Below are 24,501 nucleotides of genomic sequence, written 5' to 3' on the forward strand. Positions count from 1 at the left end.
AACGTCATCTTCACCCGTGTCTTCATGGTAGCTTGGGTTATAGCCTTACTAGCTTTCTCTGACACCTTCTATTCCATCCCTTACACTTTAAGAGAGAACACATCAAGCTCCTGCTGAAAGTCATTGGCATTCTTCAAGTAAGTACTAGCCAACTCTTGAGATACTCTCAGCTTCTCATCACATCCTTGATGCTCCATTTCTAGAACCTTAAGCTCCCTGTCTTTATTTTAATACAATCTACGAGTAGCCAATATGCTTTGAAGAGCCTACAAGAGAAAGGTGTTAAGAAATTGTGACATGATAGGTTTAGTTTATGAAAAAGAATTTAGACACTTGCATGAAAGGTGTGTCCATCTGAATAATCAAGTATCTGCTTAGCATTCTTTGAAGAGTGACCTTCAATCTATTGGGGGAGCAAATAATCATCAAGGAGGTGAGTGAAGGACTGGACATGTCCATAACACAGTAGCCTTTTATGATCAAAGGCATGAAGATGTCAGATTTGGTGGCCACAGTTGCCAAGTTAATCTTCGGTTTTTTGTTCATCGGGCTATTCCAGGGGCTCATAATCGTGACAGTCTTGAATGAATCAGTTTCAGTGGATTTTTCATTTCTACCACGCTTAGCAAACAAATCTTTGATGTGCACTAACACATGCCTAATAACAGGAGGCTTGAATTCTACATTAAGGAAGTAAGGTTCAATTGACATTAACATCAACATGCATATAAACACATGGACAAGCAAAGGTATGTCAAAAAAGAGAGAAAATGACATGTAGCTTTGGTATAAATCCTACTGGAACTCATTTATAGTTCATTATCATCATTTTCTCCTTTTTCTTCTTAGGGACTGTCCATGATGTCATAAGATAGACTATGAGGAGGAGATGTAGGTTTGACGATGACAAGAGTGGGCTTCTTGCTCCTAGTTCTGTGAGCAGCACTTTTAGTCAAAGGCATACTAGGCTTATCCACGGTGTTAGCCTCACTCTTCACAATTTCTTCTCCTTTCTCTACTAAAATGTAATCATCAGCAATATCATCAATTTTAACAGGCATATCCAAGCAGTTTGGCCACATTCTATCCTCAGCTGGGAGAGCCAAAATCTTGCTCACAATCTCTTTGGCCTTGGTATTTTCAGCGTCAAGTTCAAATTGGAGCTCTGTGGTAATAAACACAGTATAAGGAACTATGGTCTCCAGTACCCTCATGAAGAGACTTTTTCTCAGCAAATAGGAAGTTGTGCTTCCATCCCCTATCATTAGCACGATCTAGATTCAAGAAGGGTTTGTCAATGTCGGTGAAAGTAGGGCTGTTCACGAACCGAACCGAGCCGAGTTTTAATGTAAACGAGCCGAGTTTTTATTTTTTTTCTGACGAATCGAGCCGAGCCGAGCTTTCTTATCGAACAAAAAAACGTGTTCGAGCTCGAGTTCGTTAACTAACGAGCCGAACACGAGTTTGTTCGCGAATAAATACGAGCCGAGCCCAACTCGACCCATAAACGAGCAGCCCGTTAACAAATAAAAATAATTCCATTTTTTGACCCACACCAACTATTGAAACCCGGCCCAGATTTAAGCCCAACCCAAATTATTAAAAAAAACTAAACCTAAACTATGTTATCTCCCTCGATCCTTATTTCTGTATCACAGCCTCACTCATCATCAGTTTTTCTACTTCCTCCTATCGAAATACTAGATTTCCAATCAAAAATACATGGACAAAGACAAGAAGACACTGTGTTTTGAATACACACAAACATAACTTGACATCAAACACAGTTGTTGTTCTCTATTGACTTGATGGGGTGTGTTTTTAATTCCGACAATTTAATTGAAGTCGATGGAATTATATGGTATGCATCTCTTTCGGACTCTGATTGTATATTCGAAGTTTTGTGGTTTAAAATCGATTAAAAGTATTATAGTTTGTTGATTATGTTTGGGGTTTGCATAATCGTACTTGTCATTTTGAGTTGCAAGTGTAGATATGGGTTTTCTGGATTATGATGCAAAGTAACCAAAGTTCAAGTGATTATTCGAAAATTCTAATATGGTTTGTCTCTCTGGCCGTATATCTATGTATCTATCATAGATAAATGGTTGTATATTGTAAAAATATTCTGAATTTTTTGTATTTTTTTCGAGTTTTATCGAGCCGAGTTCGAGCCAAGCTCGAGTCGATCATACAAAAAGCTCGGCTCGAGCTCGTTTTCTTACCGAACAGATTTTCGTGTTCGAGCTCGAATTCTTAACGAACCGAGCCGAATCGAGCTATTACCGATCCGAGCTCGTACTTGTTCGCGAACAGCTCGGTTCCTGAACAGGCATAAGTGAAAGTATATCAACATCAATTTTTTTCACTTGATAGCCGACATTAATGACATCAACATCAATTTTCAATTAATGTTTATTTTCAGTAGCAACAAGACAAGGCAAAACCCTCCGTGCATAAGGCATCAATTGGGTAGGAGCTATATGAAAGGCATCGAAAACATCCATCGCCAAATTATTTGGGATAATGGACCCTGAATCCAACATCGAAGGGATAGTAATAGAGGCATACCCATCCAGCCGACCCTTTTATCAGATTTGGGGACAACGGCGACGACATCATTACCCATTAACATCTTAGCTTCTTCCAATATCTTTATTTTCCTCTTACATATCTTATCATCTTCAAGCAGATTGGTGGCAACCTTTAGACTTCGGTCTTTGGATTTTCGATTTTGTGAGAAGAAGTGAGTTTATATGCATGTTGTTTTTTGGCCATGGTGCTTACAGAGGATTTAAGTGTTTGAAAGAATACAAGCAAAATTACGAGATAAGAGATAAAGAAAAAAAAGGAGAAAAAGTAGCAGGAAGACTTGTAGTTGTGTTGGACTGAACGACTAAGTTGGATGAGGATTGAGGATGCATTATCAAATAAAAAACTTAACCGTTTGGTGGCACGGATTACTACGCATAAACATGATTGAGGCAAATTCTGATTGGATTAATATGATTTAATTAATTTGTTTTTTTACAAATTCAATTAAATTATGGGCCTAATGTTATAACCAAAATTTTTATCATTTATGCATATGACGAGGATAATAAAAACATAAACTACATTCACATGACATGATGAAATGTGGAGTGAATTGATTGCGTCAAGAATGGAGAACAGGTCAATAACAATCATACTCCTCCTCTATCATACTCATCCTCTGTTTCATTTTAACTGTTTCTTAACTTTTTTGCACATATTTGATGCTTCGCATAGTAAAAAATATTATTTTTAAAAAAAAAAATTTATAAATAAAAATTTATGTTATATATTTTTATTAAAAAAAAGAAAATTTTAAAAATTATTATTTTAACTGTGCGGTCAAAACTTAAAATGAAACAGAGGAGTAAGAAGCAGGACTATTGGTGGGGCTGAAAGACATATTCTGGTGGATGTGACAGTGATGGGAAAAAATAGGAGAAAGTGGGAGAACAATGGGGAGCAAATTCAAAACAGTAACGGATGAATACAAGGCAGGTATAATATGTACGGGCAAGATCATAGAACATACATGACACTTAGCCAAAATATTTATTTTTATTTCCAATGTATTAGACTCTTGTAAGCAAAAGAGGTTGGGTACACAATCCCTTTTTAGTAACCAAATTCTTGTGTTCATTTTACTTTCTTACGTTTATGCATCATTGTTAGCTTAGTTAAATCATCAATTAAAATCAAATAGAATCAATATTTAACCTGCAAAAAATTACCGAAATAGACACTAAACTAAAGTATACAAAATGTATTGTTATATTAATATAAATCATCTTTTTTCCCTCGTACAAAAATCACTATGGCTATCAAAGAAGGTTACTTTGTTCCCTTTCTCTGAAGTTTAAAGAGAGCTCCTCGGGAGAAAGGCATTGAGCTTCAACTAGAAGATGTTTTGGAGTGCCTGGGCATGGGTCACCCTGAAACATTTTGTACGATAAGGCAACAGTGCACTCTCTTTTCCCTACACAAGCCTGGACGTGTAAATCAAGTAAGTAGTTGTTCAATGCATTATGCATCAGTACGAAGATTAAAGCTCTACGTGCGAATGTGTGTGATTTTGCTAGTATATGTTGGTGTTTTATCGTTGAATGTATCTCTAAGCTAACTAGAATATCGCTTATAATGCTAAAGAGGTATGCTAGGACCTCAGAAATATGTTACTTGTTAGAAAGGGAATCTCTGACTTCCTTTTCTTGGACTAGGAATTTCCTTTGAAAAATTTCAAGAACTTGAGCTATATAAACTCAGACTATGACTACTAATTTATGAAAAAAATATGAATAGAGCTCACCCTTTCCACAATTGCTTTAGAATTAGATAAATGGCACCTTCCAACTGAATGTTTTTCACAATTGCCCAAAGGGGTACCAAAGCTTGCAAATAAAATTCTGGAAATTATTTTTTTTGAGGGACAACGAAGATGAGCTTTGGCCTCTTCATGCTTCTCTGCAACTTTCTTCTTCGCCTTTAGTGAAGCTATTGGGTGGCTTGAATCCGAGATGTGACTGCACACTTTTGTGACTGAGACGGTGTCTATTGAAATACCAAGAGGGTTTCCATGTTCTTCATCTAGTAACACTAATAAGTTTCCTGTTGGTTTTAGGAAGGACCTAGGCACGTGGTACCTTGTAAATAAATAAGAAAAAGTTACAAGAATTTAAATTTGGCTTCTCACACTTTATGCAATGTTAAATATCTATCTTCAACTGGCATGTAAACTTGTAAACCATAAATAAAGAGCTAGGGAAAAACTGAGTTTTAAGAAGAAGGTCTACGTATGTAACTCTTTATGGAAATCACATACGATGACTGAGATGGCCTTCCTGCAGGGGTATGAAATGACACCCAATATCGACCAATACTTTGGCCATTGATCCAAGCTTCTCCTTTTCCCATGGAAGCAAGGTTTAATGCGACTGGTTCACTCCCTCCAGGTGCATCAAATGTTGTCTGTCAATTTAGGACCAAGGAAAATATAAGGTGTATTAGATGAGGCCGAGGCCTTGTTAGAGGCATTCTTTCTTTGATCGTTTAAAATCTTGTACCAGCACATTGATAATATAAACCAAAAGATAAGATGTTAATTGTGTTGTTACTGCTTATAAACTTTTCTTGGTAAATCATAGTTATATATTAACTTCTGATGAGATGCTATTTTCTTAATGATCACGAAGAGCGAAAAATAACTCATTTTCTTACCTTGTACCATGTGAGCAGCTTTGAAGAACTATACTTGTTCCACTGCACCTTAATTGATCCTTGGCTTGTGTACACTTGCAGTTTCTCTCCCAGCAATCCGACCTTTAACATGTCATTCATTACTTTAGTACAGAGGTCTAGTCATTTTCTCCTTCTGTAAAGGAAGGCTTTCACTAAGATAGCACTTTTTCTTGAATTAAGGGGAGAAATACACAAATATGTAGAAGTTACCAGGAAATTCTCTTAAGACATAGATGTAATTAATCAGGGTCAAAGTTTTTGATTGCAGTAAAATATAGGTTTAAAGATGATTTCGTGCCGTGTGCAGTTCATAGGGTTGAAAATAAAATCATAGGTACTAGAGTGTTGCATCACCTAGTACTAAGAGTTTAAAAGCTTTTCTTTTAAAAAAAAGAGTTTAAAAGCTTTGGATTCCTTTTATGCAGGGAAAGATATTTTTTCTTTTCGTAACTATAGTTCAAGTAGTTAGCAAGTTCATAGCCCTTGAATGTTGTTGCGACTGAAGAGAAAATAATTCCAGTAATACTATTTGCTAACATGTCTTATCTACTTGAACTCTTGAGCATTCGAATTTGGTAACTTACCAAATCATATTTCCCAATTAGAGTCATAACTGAAAATCCTAAAACAAATTACTGAGCTATTCAACTCAATATACACCAAACTAATTGACGTTGCAGCATCTGGTAACTATAGTAGCTATAGTTCAAGTTGTTAACATGTTCATGGACTCTTGAAGGTTGTGTTAAATTTGTTGAAATCAACCAAAATAATTTCTCGTGACTCTATTTCGTAAGAAGTCTAATCAACTTGAACTCTTGACCAAATTTATTTGGTAACATTCCATATAATATTTCCAAATAAGTCATAACTGAAAATCCTAAAGAAAGTTAAGGAGTTTAGCTCAATTTACACCATGCTTGATTGGCTCTGTATGAGTTCCGTTTTCATCAACCTTGCTCACACAAGGATTATCAGTACCAAAGATGTAGTACTAAACATACTTGTTAATTCTCAAACCCCTACAAGCTATGTTACCCGGACTCGGGTATGGGTGTCGGACACGGGTTCGTATCCAAGTGTCGGACTCGGCAATATTCTGAAAAATTTACATGTTTTTGGCCTAAAATAAGTGTCCAAGTGTCTATACCCATGTCCGAGTGTCGAGTGTCCGATACGGGTACTCAAAGCAAAATGAAGAGTTTGGGTAACTAAGCCTACAAGAGATTACGACTGTCGCATCTATGAGAATGTACAAAGAGTGCACTTGTAATTTCTTAAAAACCTACTAACCTGATAGCCCCAAGGATAGTTCGTGTAATTCAGAGTTTGTTGCTTCTCTTGTATACTCACACTTCGGATTCCAGCGTTCACGTGCTCTAAGAAGGGCCCTGAATCCTTTATGCCACAGATTGAACGAACATTGTTTTACTAAATAATATAATTTATTTTCTTGCTGATTTGTTTTTAATTTAATTAATAATTTATTCAGGGGTATAAGAAATAAGACCGACTTACCTTCAATCCAACCATCACACTAAGCAATGATATCTTGGTTACGCCATTATTTATTTGAATTTGGCTCTGCAGACTTGAAGTATTTGTGCGAGAGCCATGTGCAGAACCTAAAGATAAAAAAGAGTAGATGTCAGAAGCTGATCCTATTTAGATTTAAGAAAAGCAAAGTTTGACTTGCCAAATCATGGTAAGAGTAACCTGTAGTACTTAGCAGGATATAACCCTAATTGGTTCAGTTTGGGCAGTATATCTTCATTTGACTCTTTTCCACTCAATTACTCAAAATAAGTTATATCTCTTCATAAACAAACAACCATAATCTGAATTACATGTCTTAATATATTTTTTACAATCTTTAGAAAGTTCAACTTCTATGAGATGTTAAAACTTAAAAGGGCAATAACCATTTGCGTGAATATTTCTTTACACTTAAAGATAAAATGGTAACCACAAATAGTCTAGTGATTTGCAACTAGGTATTCAAATAATGTTTTGCTTACTTTAATAGGACGAAAAAGTATGTAATATTTAACCAACACCAGGATAATTTATGAGGTGTAGTAAGCTTAGTATGTATGTTTAAAAGAATATGGAGCATTTGGAATCTAGTTTTATAGGAATTAGAATAAAGAAGCAAGAAATGTGTCCGACAAGCAAAGAATAATATAGTGCTTTTAATTTAAATGTAATTTAGGATCCGAGAGGTGAGAGCTGTGTGTAAAGAAAGTGAAGTGTGTGCGAAGAATGAACTATATTCCCTTTATTGAGTTGTCATGCTAAACATGAACTAATGAATCTTAACAGAAGCAGATCTTATGAGATTTCTTCGCAAGAGGTGAAATACTTTGGATATGAAAATATAATCAGATGTTTGAGTATTACCGCTATCAAGTATCAGGTAGGTCTGGAAGTAATACTTACCTACAAATACTCCATTCACGTATGCATGTAAAGCATGTCCTAGAGAGCTCACATTGAGTGTAGATTCAAAATTGGAGGAGTTTCTCTGGAACCTGTCATTAAAAGGATATTAGCAGTTAAAAAAAATTTGTTACAAGAATGTTGTTAGTAACATGGACAGTCTGATGTTAGTAACGTGGACAGTCTGTTGTTAGTAATGTCAAATGTGGATAGTCTGTTGTTCAATAGTCTAGACGCTAGATTCTATGCCTCTGTTTTCTGTAGGGGAGTAACGGTTTCCTCTGATGTTACTATTTGAAACCGATATAAATTATAAGACTATAAGATTACTCCGTCAAGTGACACATAGTGACTAAAAGGACCAGAAACTAGGTCAAAAGTTTATTTAAGATTACTTTATTCATCAAACTATTAAAGGCGTAAACCCAACTATTAGTTACCTGAAAGTGTACCAAAGATAATCAGATACATCTTTTGTAGCATTGGTTTGCTCCAGCAATATGTCAGCTTTAATTAAAGTCTCATCGTATTGGGGAATAGGTTCATTAAACGTTTCCCAACTTTCAGCTGAGACAAACCTCAAGCTTGGTATCATTGAACGTGTATTGAATTGTGTGTTTACCTGTTCGACAAGTGAATACATAATTACAATTAAACTACATTCTTATAAAAGCTGCTTTTGTATTATTCTGAAAGCAAACATGCCTGTGCTGTGCTGAATGCTACTGTCTTGCAATCAGGTAAAATGCTTATTGATTTTGGTGGCAGTTGATATGAAGAATTTTGAAATTCCACCGCAATTGTCTTCCTTTTATCAGTATTCACAAGAAAGGCTGCACACTCGCCTGATCTTCCTTGGTATACGTAAGCCTAGTTCGATCAATCAAAGTTTAACAAATAAGAAATAGAAAGTGTGTATCTGTCTGTGACTCATAAGTATAACTGTCTTACTTCTTGGCTTTGACCCAGAGATAAGTTGGTTTGTGTTCCTGAAAGTATTGTATCTGAACACGAGTTTACTGCTGCATGTAGTTCCTTTAGATGGCCCCATTTAGGTTGCCTGATCAAACCTTAATATAGAAATTGATTTAATTAGTCTTTCTGTTCTGAATATACCACTGTTATGCTATTCAAATTTTTGCAAAGCGTACCATACTCATCGAGAGGAGCTTGATCGTAATAACTTGTTATGATATAGGCTGCTCCTGTTCTTCCGAAATTAGTTCCTCCATGATACTGCAGTGAAAGTATACATGTATCATGCTCAAGGAGATTAAGTTAGAGTGCATGGATTTCATTAGCATGTCACTTTCATCATTATGTAGTACAATCGCTTAGAAACTCATATAATAAGCCTTATTAACATAACTTTACCCAATTAGCAGAAAAAAACATAACTTTACCCATCAGACTATTAAAATGGAAATTGAAGATTAGTTCACTTGAACTATAAAAATGGGAATTCAAGACGCCTCATAGGATTTTTTTCGTAAGAATGAGATATATGACTAAATTATGGACATGAGCAGATTGATCTCGATTATTTGCACTTAGAGAATTTGTGATAAGAAGTTATACTCTGTATAACATTTTAGCAAGCACTGAAACATGTTAATTTCCATTTGGTATTTGAGATAGTTTGCATGACGCTTACCATATAATAATTTATGAAGCTCCCATTCTTTGTAAGTATGAATAGTGCAGCGTGAAATGCAATGTCCTCGGCTGATCTTAAAGGGGCCTCTTCACCATATGTTTGTAAGCTTCAAAAGAGTTGGAAGAAAGTTTTATCTGTAATTATCTTTTCTCACAATTTATAGTTTAAGTTAATATACATATATTAAATTAGAGCTTACAAAGATGTCCAGTTCTCCGTCCAGAGTGAAGGCTTATTCGGCGAGTTAGGTCCTGCAAATGTTTCTCCGCATTTCATGCCGTTGCATGCATTTATCTGCAGGTCAGAAAAAGAAAAAATCTTAAATATCTGCATCAATTAGCTGGCTCTGGAGCAGAGGCGTCTCAAAGCTATGGTGGCATATCTCAACTGTATGCAAATAATATTTTTATTTCACTTTGTTGAATTTCTTGCAGTAATTTCTTATCTTGTTACTACACAACTGAATTCAAGTCTAATCCGAATTTGTAGATTTTGCAGGTCAAAAACATCATGAGCTGAACTTATTTTGGGGAACATGAACATTGAATTCAAGTGTTATGAAAGCATATGAAATTTTGTTTATCATATGCTTCTAACACAATTAATATTCAGATTTACAAGAACTAGCATATTAATTCGAATGTGCCTAATGCGTAATATATGACTTGAAACTAACCACTGGATCGGGAGCATCGTCTTGCTTACACATCATCCATGGCACACCAGTCTGGAGTCCCACAGCCATTCGTGCTGCCCATTGAACATAAGTTTGTCCTTTCTCGTGAAAAGCAGCTTCTACATTTTTGTACTCATTTTCAATCTATACATGATTTTGCTTCATTAGTTATACAAAAAAAATTAAAAATATATAAGAGATTCAAGTCTTAACATGCAGTTTGTACCTGTGATAGTATGATTGGTCCTCCTTGCGACACATATAATCCCTCTGACTTCATCATGTTCACTATTTTTGTTGTGAAGTTCTGCATCAGATGCTGCAGTGAATATAATAAGATACAAGAAGCAGATGGAAGTAATCTGGATTTACAACATTTCTATTCCTGATTTACTCTGCATCCAGTTTCTAGAGTGATAGTTTTCTTAAAAACCTATGTTACTCGGACTCGGCTAGAAGTGTCCAACATGGACATGTGTCCGATCGGACTCGGCAACTTTTTGAAAAATATACATGTTTTTGCCTTAAATAAGTATCTAAGTCCGAGTCCCCGACACGAGTACTCGAAGTTAAATTGAAGTGTCCGAGTAACATAGTTAAAAACTAATTCCACGTCAGTGTAGATATTCTTTGCAGGCTACATATAAAAACGAAGTTTTTACCTTAAAGGGTTCATTGTCGGTTCTGTAAATTATTCCGGGGACATCACGTAACCAAATTGGTAGACCTCTGCAAAAAAAATATCCGGTTCATATATTTTAAAGTGGAACTCTAAGATTATAAGGTTTGTTAATTTAGAAAAAATAAATTTCAGAACAATAGCTTTTACCCGTATGTCCATTCACCCTCAATAAAAGGCCCAATTCGCAGGCTTACATATAATCCCTGTGCTTGAATTTCTTTTATAAAACCTATTATATCATTCCTTCCGCTGAAATCATACTGCAAATTCACCGAAATGAGGATAAATGCATTCACTAACACACACTCTCTTATTAAATCAGGGCCAACATCCAAAATTGCAAACATAACTTCTTTAATTGCTGCATGTAAACAACAGAATACTGACCTGGATTCTTATAACTTTCAAATTCTTTTACATTGTAAGGTGTACGAGATGCAGGCAGATAATAGAGACCTATTTCAACCTAACTCGAATTCAATAAATTGATTTATTTTTCTTCTTTTTTTTATGTTATGCTTCTTTGTCTCACAAAAAAAACATATACTTGTGCATCATATATTTTACTAGCCGAGTTCGAGTAATTCACGAAAAATTTGACTCATTTACGCCTCTAATTGGCAAAAAATTTAATATATAATTAAAAATATTGCCAACTTTGACATGTAAACATAACCAAAAATATTGTTTTATAAATATAAGTTTAACACCCTCTGGTCCAATTGCCGGCACTCAAAAATGTCAATTTCACTAATTTATAGAAAAAAATATAATGTAAATATATTTGAGAAAAAATATCTCATTTATTATTAGGTCACAAATGAATTTGACACGCTATTTTATGAGATGCCAAATTTTTGGCGCCCGATGCTAATGTTTCTGAGCAGCACTGCTATTAAATTCCAACAATTTCAATAGAGTGCTAAAAAAGATGACAAGCCACTGCATATGACATGCCATTGACACCGCTTTTGACACCCATTGTTGAAGTTGATATCAGTGATGCATCCTTGCGGTCGCAGGTATGTAATAGATAGAAAAAGTAGGAGTAGTTTTGTAAAGATGGATCACCTGTCCAGGTTGAGGTTCATGGAGGTTCCAGAAAACATAGGTTTGTATAACTTGTAATCCTCCTCCTTTTGCTTTTGATATTAAAGATGGCCACATCTGCAAGTAGACAATACAACTTATTATCATATGAAATTGTGTTGCTATGGATGTTATGGTTCAGAGAAAGGGAACCGTTGGCCAGGAACCATTTTCATAACAAATGATTTTATTCTCCTTGGATTGAAAATTCGACAGGTTGTAATTACATTTTTACCCTCCTTTACATACTTACTGCGGTTTTATTACGGACCTTCTTTTTGTTCCAAATCAAGCACCTGACATGACTTTGATAGTAAATTATAATTCGGTCTTTCTAATGTGTGTCCAAAGAGAATTTGGCACACATTAGTCACTAACTTCAATAAAAATGAACTCTTTTTATTGGTGTGTCATTAATATTTATTATTTAATTACCAATAAAAAAAACTTATTTATATGGGAGTTAGTGACTAATGCGCCCATAAAAAATCCCATTATAATTAGGCTTGTTCCACGGACTTCACTTCTCCCAGTTTATGATCTGGTTGAACACATGTCTATGTTCCCAATTGACACAATCAAGACTCAGATGCAAATTAAATCAATTTCAATTCACCATGCTTTAAATTTAATTCACAAATTTTATGGTGTTAGTGGATTTCTCCGTTCACGAGAAATGTATAGATAGGTTTTTAGGCTCTAGGTATAATGATTCTTTAGTACATGCAATGGGTGGTGGTGTTTTTGCTACTGTGGCTTGTGATGCGGCAAATGAATATTGTTAAACGAGGTTACAGATGAGGAATAGTTTGTATTCAGGTGTGTTGGATTGTGCGGGGAGAGTGTTTAGGAAACAAGGATCGAGGAGGGTTTTATGCACTTTACTAAACTACAGTACCTGACTTCCCGAAGCCATGTATAGGTATTGTCTTTTGCCACATCACATGCCCAAATAAAATAATATTTGTTAATTAAATATAAAGAAAACTGAATCTTTGTTTGTCCTCCCAGATCTAACCTGAATTTATATGGATTCTGAGTACCATTTTAAATGAATAATTTTGTAATTTTAAGACAATCCTCTATATTTACAAAAATATCCCTATTATTATATGAGATAATTTTATAATCTCAGGTATAATCCTGTAAACAACTTCAGCCACATCAATTACTTAAATATAATGAAATTTAAAACATAATTGTTATATTAATATACAATGAACTTGAATATAAAATTAAAGTTAGTTGATATTTATCATAATATTTATTTATATTTATAACATTTTAGATATTCAAATGTATGTAAATATTTTAGAATTATTTTTGTATTTCTGAATATTTCTGATATTAAATTAAATTATCAAAAAAAAACATGCCAAAATATGAAAAGGTATATCTCGCTAATTGACGTCATACATACACGTGCTGCCGTGACATGCACCATTACTAAACCCAAAAAAAGGCCTATACTGCGCAACAGTATGTGAGGAACGGTAAAAATGTAATTATATCATATTGGAGGTATTATACCGTAAAATGAATGAAAAAAGTTTGAAATTTGAATCGTCGGAACTTCAATTCTACGATATTAAAATTATATGTTATGAAAATGGCCCCTCCCAAACGGTAATCGCAGGTAACCGGGCGCCAGGAAGGAAATAAAAACTAAAAGCAGTTATTGGGATATTTTTTCTATCCGAGGCATGTATATGAAATTTAGGGGAACACATCCTCAAAAAAGTTTTGAATTTATTTTAGTAAAACTATATAAGACTATAGTACATGCATCTAATTTAATGCTGACCTTAAAGAGAAAAAAGGCTAAAATTAGGGGTATAATTTGAACCGGATCGGTTTGAATTCGACTCGAACTCGAAAATGAGCTCGACTCGACTCGAACTCGTTTTCGAACTCGAGCTCGAACATATTTTCGGACTTCATTAAAGCTCGAGTCGAGTCGAGTCGAGTTTTTTTGAACTTGACTCGAGCTCGACTCAAAAAATTCGAACTCGAACTCGATATATATTTTTTTATTTTCAAAAATATTCATGTGTTTGGTAATATATTTTTCATCCAATTATTTATTAATATTAATTTTACAAACTAATTTGCTTGATTTTCGTATATTTACGAGTATTATTATATTAGAATTATAAATCATATTAACTCCCTTAGTTAAATATTTTATGGAAAAAATCAACATTAATGAGTTATAGTACACATTATATGCTATCTACATTTAAAATAAATTAAGAAAATAATAAATTATTTGTTGTTATCAAAATAAATCATATTAACTCCAATTGTTGAATTTTAGTTTTTTCACAGAATAATACAAGTTCTCAAATGGTTGTTTTGTTTTTTACAATCAAATTACATTTACTTCTTTAGGCTAATTATGGGGTTAAATGGCTATTTAGTCATTGAATCAGAGCGAAACTTGCAAATAGGTCATTAAACTAAAAAAAGTTTTGATAACTTATCATAAATAAACTTTTAATTTGACCATTAAATTTAATTGAGATTTTCAGTGCCACTAAATTCAGTGGACTTTAACGTTTTCCGTTAAATATCCCCAACTTTATACAACTCACCAGCCAAATAAGTTTTAGCCCACAGCTAACTTGTCTCTCTTGAGCTGACCTGGCCCAGAACTTTCATTCCTCTTTTTCATCACCCACACCCCACATCTCACCGGCAGCTATGCCAGCCACCGGCGGCAGCCACCGCGTAGTGATCGGCCGACCGAATTCCGGCGAAGCTTTTAATCATTCTTCTTCCTGAGTTATACTCAAATCCCACCGATCTAATACTTTACCAAGGTTATTTTTTCAAATATCCACTGGAGTTCATTTTTCGGGGAGCACCGTCTCTCTCTCACACACACTCTCTCTCGTCTCCCCCTCCCCATCCCGTCACTGTCGACATCGCCGCCACTACCATCGTTGGTGCCTTTATTTTTCCGGCCTTCTACGAACACCAAAATGCACAGACAACTACAATTCGTACACTCACATAACCACACACGATATCACCCTAAAACTCTCCTTATTCCTTCTCTCAATTCCTCTGAGATATATATTAGTTTAAGTTTTGCATCAGCGATAATGAGTTTGATTTGAGATTTTGGGTGTGATGTGAAGTTGGGTGGGTCCCGGATCATGGGTCACATACAATATGGTTGTGGTCAAACTGAACAGATAAGCATGACACGTCACATTTCCGTTAAGTAATTTAACGTTTCTAACCTAGTATACCCGAGTGAAAGTTTTAGTTAGTTTAGTGAGGCGACTACAAATTTTTTGAATTTAATGACTCACCAGTGACCAAATAGCCATGTAACTTACAAATTATGGAACCCGCTAATTATGTGTAGGATATGATACTTACATAATTATATTTATATAGAGTGATTAATAATACGAAATACAGCATTCTACATACTTAAATTCTAATATTCAACTAACATACTGTTATTATCATTAGTGAAATGTATGTGTATGATATCTCAATTATTATTTCAGTTAATCTTTCGACCAAGAAAATACCTATTAAACCGATCACAAGAATACCAGTTATAATACGTATCATCCAAAGAAGAATCCTTCCAACATCAATCATTGGTTAAATTTGGTTTTTAGTTTTTATACTTTTTGTCTATTGTGCCCATTTTGAAGAAGCAAAAATCAAATATGTTCCCGATAAAAAATGAGCATTTTTTCATTGTTATTTTTATCATGTATTATTTAAGATGTATAGTACGTAATGAAGATAAAATTCACCCGTAAATATTTATAAATATTAAAATATTGTTTAATTGATCGGAAAAAGTTAGAGTATTGACAACATTAAGTATGTTATTCTAAAATTTCTTTGTTTCATTTTCAAAAAAATGATATTTTTAGGTTGAATTTGAAATTAATATCGTAGAATCAAATATTTTCGTAAATCGAAGTCAAAACTCGAAAAATCGCAAAAATAACCCTAATAAGCTCGAAAACTAGAAAATTCGGTAAGCTCGACTCAAAAACTCGGTAAACTCGACAACTCGTTAAAAAACTCGATAAACTCGAACTCGTTAAACTGGGATAAGCTCAAAAAATCAAAAAGTCGAAAATTCGATAAAAAAAAACTTGCGAATAACTCGAAAACTCGCGAAAAGTTCGAACTCGACTCGTTTAATATATGGGTCGAGTCCGGCCACAATTTTCAGACTCGATTTTTTTTTAACTCGACTTGAAAAAAAAGTTCGAACTCGAATTTAATAAATACAAACTCGACTCGACTCGAATTACACACCTATTTAGAAGTTTTGTATATATAATTTGTATTTGTATAATAGAGAAATGAGATATAATGATTAGAAAACTAAAATTTCAACTTAAATATCGTAAAAATTAATAACTAAATACTTAAAAGACAAGGAATTGATATTAGTTAAGGACAAAAAAGATACGATAATAATGTCACATAGGCCATAACTCTGATAACATTCCGAAATGAAGACCATAAGATAAAACTTTTACACCAGAATATCAATATTTTGATATTTCATTTTCCGGAGGGAAAATTATATATGAATAGTCCCTCTTATTATAGTAAACTAGCTTTACAACCCGTGCGATGCACGGGTCTTCGTTATATGTTTATATTATTTAAATTTATAATAAATTTCCTTTTCGATCATTACATTATTAGTATATTTATAAATAATAATATAAATATTTGTTGTTGGCAGAATTCGAACCTGAATCTTGGGTAGTGTATAAATAATAATATAAATATTTGATGTTGGTAAGATTTGAACCTGAGAGATTTAGTAGTGTATAAATAATAATATAAATATTTGTTGTTGGCGGGATTCGAATCTGGGAGCTTGTAGTGTATACTCTTTTAGTATTTGAATCTAACGGTCCTGATCACTTAATTTAAAAGATCTGACAGCTATAAATGACAGTCATGAATGAGGATAACCAAACCAACCAAAAAAAGGCATATCAAATTATAACTATAGGATAGTAAGTATAGATTAGTAATTAACTAATATAATCTCATGATCACTTAGGACATAATTTTAAATGAATGTATTAATCTGGACATACGGATATTCATAAATGTTGTTAATCTTTTCTTTCAACATTGATCTTTTTGATTCATTATATTTGTCTAGTACTTTCTTATATATACTGGGTCATAATAACCGTTGTAGTGTATGTTCACTCGGGTTCTAACAAATTATTGTTGAAATAAAAGCTCTTCGTTACGTATACAGCAGTCAGCACTAACTGAAAAAAACAACAACATATAGGGGACAGCACGGGGTGCGGTGTTTACAATCCTGAAAGGTCATTGTAAATTACGAAGAGTTATGGGGTCAAGGACGATTTTATCATCTTCAAGCTACGTGAATTAGCTAGTACATAATCTTTATAGGCTTAATTAATGGGTGTACATGTACAGTTACAGTATGGATGTGTATTTATATGTTATTAGATATTTATACATGAATATATAGCAAACACACCCTAAAAATAACATTCTACCTACCCCTACAAACGAGAATTACATGTCTCACCCAATTTTATATAATAAGCTAAGCTAACATTTGTTTCTGCATTATTTAGTACGTCTTATTTCCGGGATAAGCAAACTGCAATGACTTTACGCATGCATGCCAACTTCTAATTCTAAACGGAGATATGAATAAAATCACATAATGAAGACGGCAAATTAAAGACAGATAGTACGTGCATAGATTAATAGATTGAAATTATGGACGATTTCAAGTCAGTAGAAATTAGTTATCAATATGCTACTATTGCATTTAATATCACATTATCATTTACTAATACACTTACATCAGGAGTACTTCGAGGGTAGTGAATAGACCCGGAAAACAGAATACTTCTCTTCCCGTTGATTATCAATGATCTGCCGTCGTATGTAACACTGCCTGATCCGCCATTAGCTGCCACCATTGTCGCCACCGCCATTATCACCAAGCCCACCCAATACACTGACCATCCCATTCTATATATTTTCAACTCCCTTGACTCTCCTTTCTTTGTTTGTGTTTCTCTCAAGTCTCACAGAGAAACAAACATAGAGGTAGGTTTGTTTCCACACTAAAACCAAAAGATACTATAAGAATGTGAATTAACTTGAATTTATAGACACTCTAAACGTATATGTACATATATATTGTATTGTTATCTTGATAATAACGTAACAGGAAAATAATCTTGCTCCATCTTGTATACAAACAGTTGGTCTTTTGTGTCATCATTTGCTATAAATGGCCTCGTATATATACATACAGTAAAATATAAGCATAAAAGGTTGCGTTCAAGCAATGTTCATGTCCAAAACATGCTCACACAAAATGAGATGAGAATGTTATATTATATATATGTGTGTATGTATTAACGATAGAGCAGCTGAACATGCAAATCTACATGTAACTCTTGAGCGTGAATATTTTAAAATTCTTCTTATTACAGTTAGATTATGATCAACAAATCTAACTTTACTTCAACGCCATTGAAATTGGATTTTTCATTTTTTATTTTTATCTTCCTTGTCTGTAATACCGTTGTGAGAGAAATTTGGTATAACACACCTGTGAAGGTTGTTGCGTAAATAACAGATGAATCGGGGAGATATAGGCCACATTGTTTGTGTGAGGGGCAGATTGCTATAATATAAGTAACCTGATAACTCCAATTAGTATGAGGCCTTTTGGGAGTTACCCAAAAACAAACTCGTGCGGGCTCAGGCCCAAAACGGATAATATCATTAATAATATTAATGTGGAGTTAGACCTGATTAGCAAACTCAACAAGTGGTATTAAAGATTCGGGTTATAACGATCTAAAACAATCTCAGACGGGCTCCCAGAATGGACTTGGGAGGAGACAGATGGGCTACCCAGTATGGGTTGAATGAAAAGGCAGGTGGGCCTTCCAGTATAGGCCTAGGGGGAGTCAAAAAGCCAGAAGGATTCCAGTATGGATCAAGGGGGAGCCAGATCACACAATCAGGTGGCAGATTTGGCAGGTGTCGAGCTTGATGTGTGAAGGGGAAAATTGTTAGGAATGGCCTACATCGTTTGTGAGAGGGGCTGATTGCTAGAATATAAGCAGCCAGATAACTCAAATTAGTATGAGACTTTTCGGGAGTTACCCAAAAACAAACTCGTGCGGGCTCGGGCCCAAAGCGGACAATATCACACTAATGTGGAGTTAGGCCTGTTTAGCAAGCTCAAGGGAAAATCGGCCCAGACGTAAATGCCAAGAAGTAAATGTTGAGAAGGCCTGAGTTGCCGCAACCGGGTAGTGTTTATTGCTACGTTTGAACTAAATTTGCAAGGGTTTCGAGCGGTGGTGGCGAAGTACTTCCTACTCAGTCGTGGAGGTTGCTCAATATAGTCTTACGAGAGCTCTACCATTTATTTTTGGCAGTTTTTCAAAAATCAATAACTTGACCGGAGTACTCGGTCCGAGTACTCATTTTTAACCCCTCGTCCGGTCTGAGTTCCGAGTAACTGGGTGAATGAACAATTTTGTCAAAAATTGGTCAAAATCTGAGTTTAACTCTGAGTACTTGGAAACTCGGAGTCAAATTCGGGTTTGACTTTCTAAATTTTTATCAATTCTTTCTAAAACTACCTTGGCGAAAAAATAAATGCAAAATTTTATATGACGTGATTAATTATTAAAATTTATTTTTAATTATTGTGTCAAAAATTATCAAACAAACAATTTGTACTTGAATTCCCCCTATTGAAAAATTGAAAACAACAGTATTACTATTATTGCTAACATGTTATTAAACTATTGTTATTAAATAAATTAAGAAAATGACATCTGATTCGTCATCCGAGTAATCGTTCCGAGTACTCTTCAAGTTCCGAGTACTCATTTTTTTACAACAAAATCAAGTTGAACCGATTTTTGATTTTTATAATCTTAGTTTTTGGTAGAGAAAGTTATTGTGTCTAACCTTTGCAAATGGCCTACCTATCCTATATTTACAGGAATCAAGTTTATATGTAATTCTAATGCCCTAGGACTCTCTCATAATGGGCTGCCCACATTTTTGATAAGCCCAAAATAATTTTTAATCCTTATCCAGCTAGATTTAAGCTAGCCATCAAGAGTGCATCTCCAAATATACCATTCAAAGCCTTATTTAATCATGTAATTACCATAATAATCCAAAATATATTCCACATATATCTTGTATAGATATATGACAGGTGTGTATATCCTTTTCCAAGTGGTAGCAACCCTTTGGGAGTCCAACTCTCAATTCCTTGTTGGTCAGGAGTTTTATCCTAGTAAAACACTGCATTTATGGTGTTTCTACGGTTTTAGAGGAACCTCTCGGAAAGGCCTGTGAGGAAACCTCTGAAAGGCCTATGAGGAAACCCACCGGGAAAGCCTATGAGGAAGCCCCTCTAGAAGGCTTATTGTAACACCCTCCAATTCCGGGGTCTAGATCTGGGGGTTACTTGCCAACTATCAACATAATTAAACCTGTACAGTAATTATATAGACATATTGAAAGGAATATGTCCTAAGTCCAATCATGTATTAGGATTTTGGAATAACTTTTATGTAATCTGTTTTGATCTCATTGATATTAATAAAAGACTTGTTATGTTTTTATTACGGGCTTTATCTATTTAAGTGTTTAAATAAGATATACCATAGTTTAGAGTAAAGCTTTTTATGGATTATGATGAGATCATAATAATGAGACCTAAAAAGATGATAACTCTAAACTTAAATAGTTCCTGGTCATAGGATTACTAACTGGTAATTAATAATCCGCAAAGATCGGTACATACTATGCTTGCTTCATTATGAAGGATGTCTGTTCTCATAGACATTTGTGTGGTGACACTATAGCTAGTATGTAGGTGCTTATTATAGAATAAGTTCACTGAACATGACTCGCACAACTGAACAACTGATGGAGTTCACTCACGTGTCAGCAGTTGTTCACATAGTGATAGTTGTACAAGTATCCTTAGACTTGAGGTCATCATAGTCATCTTGTGTACACTGAACTATGCTTTGGTTTAGTTTTTAGTCTCCATGGACAATTATTAGGGCTCTTCTGGGTATAGGAATTTGTACACGAAGATAGTGTATGATTAATAAAGGATCTACCCCTTCCAGTGAAGGAAGCGAATGTTCAAGGCTGATCCACTTATGCTAGTTCAGGAATCTCTGGCCAGAGTGAATGAAATTAGAAAGGAGTTTCTAATTTGCATAGAACTACGCATAGTAAATGGTAAGCAAGTGATATAGGCTTGACACGAGATCCATGCCTTGTATTTAATCGGGACATTGTAGGGTAGAAGAAGTTTATTGTACGGTAACTATTCACTGAATAGGTTCTTGGTATTCTAAGCAGTGAATTCATATTATCCGGATAGTCGCGATATGCTGAGAAGTATCCCTCACGATATAGAATAAATGTGATTAATTAATTACTCATATTTAATAAATTAGAGAATTTATATAAATAATGATAAAATAGTTTTATTATTATTTATTTCTACTACCGACTTAATATTGAACCTACAGGGTCACACCATAAAAAGAGAATGATTTAATGGTGGAGGAATTAATTAATAATGGCTAATAATTATTTATTTATAAAATAAATAATTAATTGGAAAATTTAATAATTGATTAAATGAGATTTAATTGATTATAAATTGATTAAGAAAAGTTCTTAATATTATTAATTAAAGGATTTAATTTTTGGAAATTAAATCAAGAGAGAGAATTATTTCTAAAGTGTTTAGAAAAATGATTAATGATTAAAAGGTGTTTTAATTATTAATGAGAATAATAAATGGGATAATAATAATAATATTTATGGGAAAATTTCAGCTGAAAATTTTGCGTATAAATACACTATTATAGACCCTAATTTTATTCTAACTCACACAAAACCCAAAAAGTTTGGAAAACCCAATTCTCTCCACCTCCTTCCTCCTCCTTAACATCGTTTTCTTGGTGGATATCGGTGGAGTGCTTCACACTTGAGGAGCAACTGCTATGGATCTCTGATCGTTGTCTCCGAATTATTTTAAAAGGTTAGATTCGATCCCTCGAATTTTTATTCACGATTTATATGCTTTTATTTGGATTTTATATGTGTAAAAGTGTTTTACCATGCCCTCGCTGCGTTTAAAAATCCAACAATGGTATCAGAGCATAGGTTGTATGCATATAGATCTGTGGTAAAAATTTCAAAATTTTATGTGCTTGTATGAATTAATTATGATTTTTACAAGTTATATCATGGATTAATTTTTTCTGATGAGAAATCGTTTCTCAGAATAATTTTGAATGTTGATCTGGGTTCTACAAGTGTTGTAGATCGTCTGAGTATTTTTTTTATAATTTTATGATGTATAGATTTTTTAATATGAATTTTTGAAGTTGTTGCAATTAAATTCGTAATTAAATAAACATATATATATATATTATTTGTTAGTATGTATATATATAGATCTGTATTGTTGTCTGCTGCTGTCTTGTCTGTCTGGAATGTACGGCTGTCAGGTCAGGCACGGCGTTCGAGGAGGTAAGCTGTCGGCGACTGCAAATATAAAAAAAAAAAAATAGGGGTGTAACGCACCTGTGGCGCATTCACGGAATGCGTTACACCCTTGTAACGCATCACCGGAAGGCGTTACAGGGCTTGTAACGCGTTCCTGTAATGCGTTACAGCCCGTCTGTTGATTTTAAAATTGATTTTCAGGGAGTTTCGTAACTCCGTTTTGGGCGTGCAATATACCGTTGGATTCGTTTTTCCGAGACGGATCTAATGGAGTGATCAATTTTAGTTTATATAAAAGTTTTGAACTGTTTATATTTCCATGAAGTGTTTTAAAGCTGTTTTTGATTGTTTTAATTGATTTTAAATGCTTCATGTGATACATAGAGATGTATAATGCTTAGACTAATATGCTAGATGATGTAACATGCCTACCTTGATGTTTATTCATGTTGATATATGTGATATATGCTTAGTTTATCATGCGATGATAGATTTAGGTGAACTTAAATAAATATAAGGCGTTTGTTAGACAACCTAGTATAGTGAAATTGTTTCATAACCTTAATAATAATATTATGAATACAATCATGAGATTCTTGTGTTTATGAAACACGTAATTGAATATGAATTTTCGATATGAGAGAAATGATGATTCTGTCAACAATAGATTTCTATCTGTAAGAAAGGGTTATTAAGTGACGCCTCTTGACAATGCTCCACCCGATCTGGGAATCATCTGATTATTGATTATTGATTTGAAATATTTAATTTAAAAGGAAGAATTTCTTTATAATATGATTATGATTGTACCGTAATATAATCCCTCTAAAATTAAATAATATCAAGTAGTAATTGGCCAATGATACAACGGGCTTGTGTCGGTTATAGCCTTCCAACATGATAGAAAAGTAGTTCTTATTTTTGAATCATTGTCGGTTCGTGCTACAGCCGAGGGCTTTGATTTCAAAATAAGAAATACTTGTCTATTACGTAGAGATGTGTACATTGAATAAGAATCTAAAGGTCGGTATGTGCTACAGCCGTGGGCCTTTGGGGACTGATTCAACTGTACGGAATGTTGGGTTAGACTTGACTTAGAATATTGAGTTTGTCGTGCCACAGCTGTGACTCAATTATTCAAGAGGCTAAAGTTTGATTAGGGAATAATATTAGATGTAATTGACAAGAGTTGTCTGCCTATTGAACATTATATGGCGTTTTGTGCCACAGCCGGGGTTGTGTAATGGAATGTAGGATCTCTATTCCCACTAGCATTATGAATGCTTAATTTTTCATGTAGGGGGTTGAATAAATTAGGAAAACTAGTGGGAGCCACTTATGAATAAAGACCCGATTCATATAGTGTTTTGAAATGAAATCGAATATTTGCTAAGTATTGTTATGTGTTTATCATTTACAGATTTACTTTGTACGTTATGTCTTCTGCACTATCACTCAGGAGCATACTAGATGCTCACAAATTGACTGGTCCTAATTATGCTGACTGGCTTCGAAACTTGAGAATTGTTCTCAGGATTGAGAAGCTGGAATACGTGATTGACTCACCTAAGCCTACTGAACCTGCTAGTGATGCACATAATGATGAACATGTTGTGTATCGTAAGTGGATAGATGATGCAAATGTTGCTCAATGCATCATGCTAGCTTCCATGAACATTGAGCTACAGAAGCAACATGAGCATATGGATGCTCACACTATCCTCATGCATCTACAAGAGTTGTATGATGTGGCGGGGAGGACATCTCGATATGAGATATCGAAGGAGCTGTTCGGGTGTAGGATGTTTGAGGGATCATCTGTGAATGACCATGTACTTAAGATGATCAATTTGATTGAACGTCTTGGATAACTTGGTTTTGCCATGGATGGGGAGCTGAGCCAAGACTTAGTCTTGCAATCGCTTCCGAGTTCGTTCTCGCAGTTTGTTGTGAACTTTCACATGAATAAGTTGGATGTCAGCCTGCCTGAACTCCACAACATGTTGAAGACTGCGAAATCGAATTTTCCCCCTAAGAATAGTTCTGTTCTTATAATTGGTGAAGGTTCCAATCCTAAGAAAAGGAAGAGGAACCCTTCCAAGAAGA

The 24,501-nt window shown here is 34.4% G+C and overlaps 1 protein-coding gene and 1 long non-coding RNA gene across 3 annotated transcripts; one reads left to right on the forward strand and one right to left on the reverse strand.

The window, feature by feature from the left end:
- Window positions 1-3,781: 3,781 nt before the first annotated feature.
- LOC141720392 (beta-galactosidase 16-like) lies at window positions 3,782-18,078 on the reverse strand. Of its 2 annotated transcripts, none has more exons than XM_074522781.1 (19): window positions 17,670-18,078; window positions 11,794-11,889; window positions 10,870-10,982; window positions 10,703-10,769; window positions 10,267-10,347; window positions 10,041-10,184; window positions 9,564-9,658; window positions 9,362-9,470; window positions 8,859-8,943; window positions 8,659-8,777; window positions 8,413-8,577; window positions 8,148-8,329; window positions 7,708-7,799; window positions 6,787-6,893; window positions 6,562-6,666; window positions 5,248-5,349; window positions 4,853-4,998; window positions 4,340-4,673; window positions 3,782-4,019 (listed from the first exon to the last, which is right to left on the reverse strand). In XM_074522781.1, the coding sequence occupies exons 1-19, from the start codon at window positions 17,838-17,840 to the stop codon at window positions 3,855-3,857; spliced, it is 2,478 nt and encodes an 825-aa protein (XP_074378882.1). In that variant the 5' UTR covers window positions 17,841-18,078; the 3' UTR covers window positions 3,782-3,854. The 2 variants fall into 2 exon arrangements, with proteins under 2 accessions (XP_074378882.1, XP_074378881.1); XM_074522780.1 differs by having other exon boundaries at window positions 10,267-10,359.
- Window positions 8,950-10,204, forward strand: LOC141720393 (uncharacterized). Its single transcript, XR_012574301.1, has 2 exons — window positions 8,950-9,753; window positions 9,854-10,204. It is a non-coding gene; the product is annotated as an uncharacterized LOC141720393 (long non-coding RNA).
- Window positions 18,079-24,501: the final 6,423 nt, after the last annotated feature.

The sequence above is a fragment of the Apium graveolens genome, chromosome 4 (assembly GCF_009905375.1).
Source record: "Apium graveolens cultivar Ventura chromosome 4, ASM990537v1, whole genome shotgun sequence".
Taxonomy (NCBI): Eukaryota; Viridiplantae; Streptophyta; class Magnoliopsida; order Apiales; family Apiaceae; genus Apium; species Apium graveolens.